Below are 10,310 nucleotides of genomic sequence, written 5' to 3'. Positions count from 1 at the left end.
ATCAACATTTAATCTCTGAGACATGTTGGTGGATTAGGACTGTTACCTGTTTGGGGCTCTGTAGAACCTCCTGTGCGGTCGTGGTAGCCAGGATGGCCCTGTTGCTTCCAGTGCTTAGCTGTAAAGTCATGGAGAGCCCTGTAACCACTTGGACCCCCAACTCTGAAATGGTCACTTTGTCATCCACGACTTTGATGGTTGTTTTTGCCAAGATTGTGTCAGACAGTGGAGAAAACACCTGTCACAGAACAATATCAGGTATGGTATATTAATGAGGGTACTGCAGAATATATGGCCTTACCAGGAGCTGTTCAGTTGCCCCTGTTTAAAGTTGAACTGTAGAACTGAACAGTGAGGTTGTGAAAATGAACATCCCATCAATATTTCAAGTCGAGGATGATGATTATCTGCCATAAAGTCTTAACCATCCGAGACAGACTTACCACTATGAGATTGTGAAACAATGATATATGCTCCTGTTGAGGCTGCAGGTCCATATGATATTAACCTAAATTTAAGCAAAATATTTGCATGCTCATGAAGAAGTACCACACTACCCACAAATCCTAAAGTGTAACAGCAAAGTCTCTAATTGGTCAAAGTCACTGTTAATATGAATGTTTTCACCAAGCCTGTGAAAGTCATGGTGGTTACCACAGTTGGATTATTTAAGTTACATTCACCACAGAGCAACCTTGATTTCCCTCTCGACATGCTGCACTTTTTTAGAGATGAGGAAAAGTGTCGGAAGAGGTAAAAAATCACTGCAAGTCAGACCCTGTGTGAGTTTTTGTCAGTTGGAAGTTGTGGGGAAAGAATCATTCATAAATAATATGCCTTTGCCCTCTTCCTGTTTTACATTATTTTTTATTTATTTTCTTATATTTTTTTCTATCTCTGAGTCAAATCTTTATGGTTAATATTCATTTTGTAGTTGATTGACTAGGTTCCAGCCTTTAAGGATAAATTCACACAAACATTAATGATATTCAGTCATTATCTACTAACCCCCATGCTGACGGAGAGTCGGGTGAAGTTTAGTCCACAAAACATTTCTGGAGCTTCACAGCTAAACAGCGTTGTAGCATTCTCCTCAACAACTGAAGTAGGTGGGGGTTTGTTTTAAAGTTCAAGTCTATGGAAGCGCCGAGATCCAACATTGATTTGTAAAGGCAGTATTGAGACCGTTGCACCGTTGAGCTTGTGCGCCAACTTCAGATGGGGTGCATGCTAATGCCTACATTGAAGATTTGGGCTTGACGGGTGGAAAAAGGGTGCAAGTCTTGTCATATCACTGAGTCATTTTGGAGCCATTTTTCCCCCTGTTACATCAGTTGTGTAGAAGGACTTTGGCAACTTTGGTTTTATTGTGATGCTCCAGAGATGTTTTGTGGATTATAAAATTTCACCTGACTTTCCATTTGTATGGGGGTGAGTAGATAATGACACATTTTGTGTGACCTTTTCCTTCAAGGCTTTCAATATCAATAGGAGATTGATCTTTGGACCCGGACAATTTGGATTGGTCACTGTTGAGCTCTATAAAATTGAAACCCAACTTTTCTGTCCTCTTGATCAGACAAAAAGACAAAAGACCAGCTACTTCTTGCTGTGGCGTTGGTCACAGGCTGCCCAGGCCAACCTTAGTTTTATTTCAGTTTAATACCTGGATGCTGGTGGTCCCAAGGTCTCGCCCTGACAGCACCCTTCCTGCCTGCAGCCTTGCCACTCGAGTGTCCTCCACCTTCATGAAGTATCGAACAAGCTTCGTGACATCCACCTGCCAATCCGAGCCCAGGAAGTAGACCTTAGGATCCCGAGGGTCTTCCTGCTTGGCCATAAAGTGAGTCAGCACCCGCACCATGGCATGCTGAAACTGGAGCATGCAGCCCTTCCCCTTCTTGTCGTCTTCCTCACTGTTCCAGCCAGCTCTGGGACATGAGCACAGAAACACACGTGTGGGTCACACCTGTCACACGTTAAATGCTTTTGAGCTGCTATAGTCCAATCACTCAAGCCTATCTCTTTGCTTGATTGGATCACATTGAGATATTGCAGCACATTATGTAATGGAATCAAAACCCTAAACCCTTGGAGAGATATGATTTGGATTTGTGTGAGCTAAAAGATGCTTCCAGAAATCTCATCTGGAAACCAAATAGAAGTAGTTTTTATGTGACTGGGTTGTTGTGTGTCCCACCTTTTCGAGGTCAGTATGGGGACCCTCCAGCTTTTGATCTGGCTCAGCTCTGTGTCTGACACCTCGATCTGGAGGGGGAGTCGGGGCATCCAGACGTTCAGTTCAAGCTGAGCACTCAGGTAGCTATAGGTAAAGTTTACCATCATCTTCACCTTGCCCCTCGTCTCTTTGCCATTCACAAAAACATAGTCGCACCTGTCCGACACCTGGTTAGGAGGAAATAATATATAAAGGGAACAATCCAACACAACATGAATATATTATCATTTTAATTTCCCTGATAATATCAAAGATTTTGCGTAAGTACGTTCGAGTAAACAATCTATATGGAACTCTGAATGAGACGGTCGTCAATGAGGGAGATGTTAGTCATCTCACCAATGGCAAAAAATAATCAAATGTTCTCATAAAAGTCACTATTTTAACAAATAGGCCATTCTTACAGCAACAAATGGCCTTGCGGCAGTTTTGCACTGCATGTGTTACCATAGTAATGTCAGCTTGCTGTAATAAACCACTGCGATGATCACCAGTCCGAAGCGTTAGGAAGAGGCAGCATTGCAATTTTATGTTAATCAAAATATCATGTGGTGCTGCGCTGAACATCAGTCCTTCACAGCCAAGTGCATTCATTACTCCGTAATTTCAAAAGTGACCTTGGCAAGTTTGGGCGACTGCTCAAAGATCTCATGGACATTTTGAGACATGAGTCAAGAGGTTTTTTTTTTTTCTTTTTTTTTTCTTGGTTCTCTCAACAACCACTGCTTTAAACAAATTGGACAATTAACACTGCATTGAAATTCAGTCACAAGCTTCTGGAGTGCACCGGGGGGTAGGGGGGTGGTGGTGGTGGTGGGGGGTCGGGGGTGCAGTGACTTTGATGGATAGCCTTAGGAGCGATACGAATAGCAAATACATTCCCGCTCTCATTTTATGTGAAGCCAGCAGTTAGCAAGAAGATGTGCTGTCACAGGGATATGCGATTTTTGAGAGGATATTGTGTCATCATTGCATCTGAGCGTCAGTCATCCTGAGCCCATGACCAGAGCTTAAGCCTTAAAATGGCCACATCACTGTGTGTCATCCTCACTGCTAACTGAGATGCTCTGACTGACCTATTCTCTGAGAGTAATCCTATGCTTGATTTATATCCAAAGAGCAGATTTACGTTCAAATAATGTGGCGCTGAAAGCCCCTGAACAACTGTTATGGAAAATATCTAATGCAAGCATGGAACAATAGACAAGAACCGACTCGGCTGAAGTCCTCTGGAGTGCTCATGGTTTTAATTGGGTGTGGAGGCAGTCAACCAGTCATCCATGATCTAAGACACTGAGCTCTTTCTTTTTTTCAGATGAGCATCTTCCAAGAGCTACACTGAACTTCTGTGAGCCATGCTCAAATAATATTGTGAAGCATCAGTTGAAAGGGAATGCCATTTTAATGTGTCAACCGCCCACTCATCCTAGTCGGTCTCATTCTGCAGCCAAGAATATCTCTCAATGTTTCAAAGTAAATATTTATTTAAATCGGATTTGACTTTCATCACTGGGTACAGTATTAAAGACTGGCAGTAATTTAAAAAGGCTGAAATGCATGCGTCACTGACACGACTGTGACTGCTTTCCTGGTGCAAATAACCCAAGTTAAATAAGTTCTAATGATTATGCAGAACTGCTATAACATCTTTTTGCAAAGGGGCAACTTAAGTTCAGGCATTACACTGAGTTCAGACTTGATGTAAATCAGTTAGTCAAATTGCTCTACCATGTCATAAAGCGTCCTGATTAGTCAACCATGTAGACATCCGATGCGCAATATGTCCCTGCTTAAAATGTTAAAGTGCCAATCCTTCAATCCCAAAGAGAATGTCTGTGCAAATTTTAAGTCTCTCCATATTTTTTTTTAAAAAAACCTCTCCATCACTTCAGATTAGAGGGTTGTTTTGCTTTTGTTTTGTCACATGAGCGATCCATTCTACATAAATCCTTTCTCATCTATCACTAGCAGATTTGATACTCTTCAGGCACACCAGAGGAGAAAAAAAATATCTGAGTCAAGCTGTTAGACTAAGAAGATTAAATGGAATATTTGTGACTGAAGCTGCTCTCTGGTCAGCAAATACACTGTGAGCTACAGTAGGCTTAGGACAACAACAAAGACGGCTACATTACAGAGTGGAAAAGAATTATTTAGGCCACACTCGGCCTCTTGACATCCTCATGTAATCCTGCTTTTCTTCTAACTGACACCAAGCTGCACTTTAATACATGTGCATTTACTGTATACACTGTGCTGTGGATCTCCTCAGAGAGAGACACTCTGAACAGATATTATTAGGCGAGATGTGTTGTTTGCTAAACCTGCTTTGGGGTGAATTTGACCAGAAACCTTATTAGGGTCTGGAGTTTACTGCGTGTTATGTGTTTATTCTTTGCTTACAATCCCACTTTTTACCCTTGAGTAAATACATTCACAGCCTCTGACCTTAGGGTCCAGGGACCCGACTTTCCATTTCATCAGTAAACAAAGCCGGCTTTTGGCAGTCAGCCGTGCTCAGGTCTGCGGGATAAAAGGGACAAGTCACCGGATGGGAGCACTGTGGCAGACTGTGAGGTCATCTGTGGTGAGCGATTTAGCTCAATGGCTGTTCGTTGTTCGGGGTGATTGATGGGTGATGTTGTTGGAGCCCAGCTAATAGTTTGTTTTACCGTGTGGAAAAGAGGCAGAGAGCAGGGGTGACTTTGGCATGACTTATTTGTCTGCACCTGTCCTCACTATCAAACATGAAACCGACTTTGCCCCCATGGAGCCTTTTTTTTTCCCTTTCTTTTTACAGTCGCCACAAATTGCCCCCATGCCACTTACTGTAAAGGGCTGGACAAGACACAGACATCTCACATTTCTCCATCTATTGCAGCTAGAATCATGTTCTGCTCTCAGGTTACCATTTACTGTACATGTAGCGATGAGATATTTTTTACACAACTCCTCCGCAGCGAAAACTGAAGGTTGAATGAACAGCCTTTTCACTGTCAATGTGTCCTCATTATAAAATAGCTTTTATGAAGCGTCCATGCAATAAAATACAATAAAATTATTGCACTCATAATGAGGATGTTATTTCAGGATAGAGGTCATTTATTTTGTGTACAGTATGGAACATTTAGCAGAACTAAATCCTACCTTGAGAACATCTTCATCAGTGGAGCTACAGTCTGTGTAGTCAGACACATCAGTTACGACTCCGTCTTCTTCCACAGCTACTGTCCTCACAGGCATTACCACCTTCTTTCCAGTCAGGATAGCCGTATTCAGGATCTCTGTGTCCTGCAGAGAGGAAAATCATTCCATATAACAGAATCACACATACAGTAAATCGCTTTTAATATAACATTTTATTTTTTGTTAGTTTGTTTATATTGGTTTACACATATACAAATAATCCAGATCAATATGGACATGAGCAACAACAGATGTGATGGAGAGGTGCAAAAGCCTCAGAGGGGCTTGATCTGGACCCTCTCCACTGCAAAGACCGTGTTAGTCCATTAAACACAATAGAAAAGGAGAAATAAAAGATATAGATGTTAGATCCAGGCTGCATGATGATGCATAGTGGGTCATTTTGTGGAAAGAAATCAATAGGTCTATAGGATTTACTCATCTTTTTTTTTTTTTAATATTTATTCATTTATTTTTTTTACAGAAAATGTTTTTTCGCATAACAAACATCCAAAACCTCTTTTATTTAAAATGTTACATATTCCAGTTCAATACTGCAATGGCATTTATTAAGAACGATAAAATTAGTGACCATTCACAGTGAAAGATGTGTTGGTTCTGTAGTTACATAGATTTGTTTGCCGATTGACAGACACTGTATCTGTATATAATTATGGAAGTTTTCACAATAAAATCTTTGAATAACTGTGTTTTTATTAACTTTCTAGCAATGTATTTCACAGTCCAGTGAGCAACTCCACTGTGAAGAAACCACTTGAATGTGTGAGTAAGACAATGCTGAGAGTAATGGCATCAAAGGCAGCCCAGTTTTTCCGTCATGCATATTGTGCCGTGTAGTTTAAGGTGGATATTTTTTGCTTTAAAATGCAAATGTTATTTTTGTGTGTGTTTGTAATGTAAGTTGGTAACTGTTATTTTTGTGCTGCTTTGTAGTTTTTACCATAGTAAGGTTGGTGTCACAGCTATAAATCAGCATTGTGATGATAACTGCTTGTGTTAAAAATTGTCCAACAGTTAACACTCAGTCAAGCACTTGCACAATGTTACTATACCTGACTATTAAATATACAGCAGTATTTTAAGATATCTTTAAATAATGTAAATCTAATGTTTCATGAATGGCATATCATTTATTTTGAATACAAGATTTCACAAAAATGATTTACAATATACAATATACAATGGTACTCAACCATATTTAAAAGCAACTGCTTTGTTTCTGAATGTGTAAATATCCTTGATTAAACATTAAAACGCTAAAACCACATCTCACATCAAATTAAAGCTAAACACTTTATTTATGGAAAGTTGCTGTATCTTTATGAGATAAAGGAAGTGGATCAGATGAGTGATCGCAGGACCATTTGTTTTTCTTTGGTGACTGTCTGCACCCAAACTGGCCGAGAGTGTCCTCACAACCTGACAAAACTCTAACCTGAAAATGGTGCCAATGCATGTATCAGACGTGTCGATGCAACTAAGGAAGGTTTTGAGATAGGAGTACTGTAAAAAGTAAAAAAAACAAAAAAAAAACAGGCAGTAGGTAGATGAGGCAGGGGCGATGAAGTGTAACTCAGTGACTCAGCAGTGCTGATGAGGTAAGAAGTGCCAGTCCCCCGTGTGGGAAGCCAGGGGGTGAGCTTAGGGGGAGTTGAGGCTGCTTGATGGCGAGGTCACCACATGGAAGTAAGAGCTAATCTTGGACTTTTCTGCACAGGCATGTCCCTCAGAGCGACGATCAGACATGATCAACTGGACGTGGACTGAGGAATAATCGTTCTGTCCTTTAATGCTCACTGTGCTATTCACTATGGCAGATGTAGCAGGGAAGTGTCCACTGATTGCAGGGAGAGTTGGTTTGATCCCTGGGTGACTCTGGCCACATGTCGAAGTCACCGAGCCCCTATTGCTCAGGATGATTAGGCCAGCGGCTTGCATGGGAGCTGTCTTCAAGTTGTAAAGTGCTTTGGATAATAATGCTATGTGAATGCAGTGTATTTGTACAGATGTGAATTTGCATGCATGGATGCATAATCAAAGCATGAAAACGAAGCAGATGGATATGTTTTGTCCTCTATGGAAACATACTGTTGTAAATGAAGTTGAAATAATTCAATATTGTGTGTGTGCCCATGTGTGTGAATTAGTGCGAGAGCAGTGAAGTGCTTCTCGGTCAAGTTCTAGGAATGAGCAGTTGAATCAAATTTAACGGGACACTCGTCCACTCAGTACAAAAATGAAGCAGATGGATACGAGTCCCTCGACTGTAAAAACTGGTGTAAATGAGGCTGAAATAATTGAACATCATTTTTTTTCAAATTGTCATTAGAATATAGTTAAAAAATACAGATCTGAAGCCTGTGTCAGGGAGGCTTTCACCATTATATAGAAGTATTGAGCAGCGGCACTAGCTGGAGTTCACAGAGCAAGGCTAAGAGTGATCAGTCAGCCTTAATGTCCCCTCGAGCAGACCATCAAATCTCCTCATGTTTGGCCCCCTGCCTGAGGTCGGCTTCTAATCCACAAGAGAGATGAACCATGTCAAATTCACAAATCAGGACACTGAAGTCTACCCTCATAACTTCAAGCACTTTGCACCATTATGATGGAAATGCAGTGGAGAGAACTGTGAAATAGAAGTCACATCCTGCCCGAAAGTATGACGTAAGGATATAATAATTCTTAACTTTCTAATTGTATAAATTGAATATTTAATCAGTATTTTTGGTTGAACAACTTTTAAGAAATAGACTAACAGCAGTCTAAGTGTGCTATGTGACTGAGTGTCATGTCTTTGTCACTGTGTAAAAACCTCGCGTAGGAAGATTAACCCTTTCCCGACCTGTATTATCATCCGACAGCTTTATGTTTGGGGGTCATTGCACTAAAAAAAGCGTGGAGGACACATCTGAGATCCGATCACTCGCGTGAACACATTCAGAGGTTGTCTGGGCCTCATGTGACCACATTCTCAGAGCAGTTTGCTCGGACACGTGTCCTGGGCCGCATTGAAGGACAACCCTACTCAACTGACATCCTCTGTGAAACAACAAGAGGAAGAAGCCACAACAACAGGCAGAATTGATTACACACAGTCCACTGTGAATTGTCCACCTGTGATCGGATTACTCAGGAAGGACGTTTATATGAAGTCTGAAAGGGCCATTGACCCTGGTGACATATCAGCCGGTGACAGATTCAGTGTTGCTATTCAAAGTGGTTTAACCTCTCGTTTAGTGTTCCTTATTCAACAGCAGAGATTATGTCATCTATTAATTATAGAGGTAGCATGATAAATAGGCCTGCGGCACCAAAATAGCAGCACATGAAGCAGCTGTTAGGCGAAGAGGATGACCACATATTGCACGCCAGAACAGAGCATAACAACACAGAAGAGAGACATCAGCTAGCTGACAGTCAACAACACAAGGTCACACTCTGCTCAAAATAGAACCCATTTACTAAACAATCCAAAGCATATCCAGTCTTCTGTGTATGCAAACCAGACAGGAATGGATCAGAGCAGAGTGCATTTTCTGATATTTTCATGCATCGGCGCTTAAAGGATGCCGTCCAAGTGTTGGTATTATTGGAAAAACTCTGTCACAGCGTCCGACGCCATTATTAATAATGATTAGTTGTGACATGGAAGCTGTCCCCTCACTCACCATCACAAGAGGGGCCAGGCCAACGAAGTCTCTCTGAGTGGTGTAGATCCTCATGGCTCCTTCAGTCTTGGCGTCATTCTTGAATGTGTTTGGCAGTTCCAGCTTCCAGATGATCACCTGACTGTCGAGAGGGCTGCTTAGCTCGTCCACCTCGAAGTCCATCTGCAGCACCTCCAGCAGACTGCTCTCGAGCCTGCAGCAGAGACAGGGTTGGGTAGAAACACAAGTTTAAAAAAGTTACCCCCTAAAAAGTGAAAACAATACAAAATATATGTCACTGCGCCATTCCATTCTCATATTACGTTCTTATCATTTGGTTCAAAAAGTGCTTCATTTGCATTTTCTGTGAGGGATCTAATTCTTTTAACTTCCTTCCAAATGCAAATTGGAAACATAATGACAGAATCTTTCCACCACAACAACTGACACTTCATATGATTATTTCACCACTGGGGTCTAACAATTCTTTTCCCACACAGTGAACTCCTGTCGAGAATTATGTCTGAATTAATGTGCAGTGCTGCGCTTATACCACAGTGTATCCTGCACTCCGGCCGGGGGCTCACTGTTCTTAGAGCAGGACGAGTCAGTGTGGATCCAAATCTACCGGCTGGGAGCCCAAAGGAAGGTTGAATTAGAATGTGTGACATTTAGTTTGATAAATAGCAATAGCAAGAGTCTACAGGCATGCTAGCAGCTCTGAGGCACTGTAGTGCTTACAGCTGTATGCTAACATCAGCATGCTAACACGCCTCCAGCACGTAAACCTCTGTGCTCTAGTTTCCTTTAGGCTCGTCACCACTTTGATATACACAGAATGTATTACCTGCTAAAATACCCAAGTGCTTTTCATCACATAACAACAGACAACTGAGTGGCAGCGGAGGAATAAGTCTTTGGTTCTTTTACTGATGTAAACGTAGTAATAATGTAGAAATATTCTTTTACGAGTTCAAGTTGTGCATCAATACTTGTCACTGAAAGTGAAAGTGTTCCCTGGTGTTACTGTTGTGTGTGCCGTGTTGCAAATACTTTCGGCCTGCTCTATCACTGTTGCATTGTGCAATAAGCGTCTACATCATAATTATGCATTAAAGTAAAATAAAAAAAGTTGTCTTGGCAGCGTAGGTAAAAGTATGACTATATGAACATCAAACATACAGTACATAAAGCAAAAGTACTTATCATGAGCCATG

The 10,310-nt window shown here is 41.3% G+C and overlaps 1 protein-coding gene across 1 annotated transcript in view; it reads right to left on the bottom strand.

Moving 5' to 3' along the window:
• LOC119019004 (transmembrane protein 132D) overlaps positions 1-10,310 on the bottom strand; it is a 35,969-nt gene that overhangs the window by 2,586 nt on the left and 23,073 nt on the right. Inside the window, exons 4-8 of the mRNA XM_037097137.1 lie at positions 9,115-9,307; positions 5,387-5,530; positions 2,201-2,406; positions 1,667-1,931; positions 47-238 (exon numbers count right to left, since the gene is read on the bottom strand). Coding sequence (XP_036953032.1) covers positions 47-238; positions 1,667-1,931; positions 2,201-2,406; positions 5,387-5,530; positions 9,115-9,307 — 1,000 coding nt within the window. The remainder of the gene's footprint in view (positions 1-46; positions 239-1,666; positions 1,932-2,200; positions 2,407-5,386; positions 5,531-9,114; positions 9,308-10,310) is intronic.

This window comes from Acanthopagrus latus, chromosome 5 (genome assembly GCF_904848185.1).
Source record: "Acanthopagrus latus isolate v.2019 chromosome 5, fAcaLat1.1, whole genome shotgun sequence".
Taxonomy (NCBI): domain Eukaryota; kingdom Metazoa; phylum Chordata; class Actinopteri; order Spariformes; family Sparidae; genus Acanthopagrus; species Acanthopagrus latus.
The sequence above is the reverse complement of the archived record's forward strand: the minus strand, read 5'-3'. Positions and strand labels throughout refer to the sequence as shown.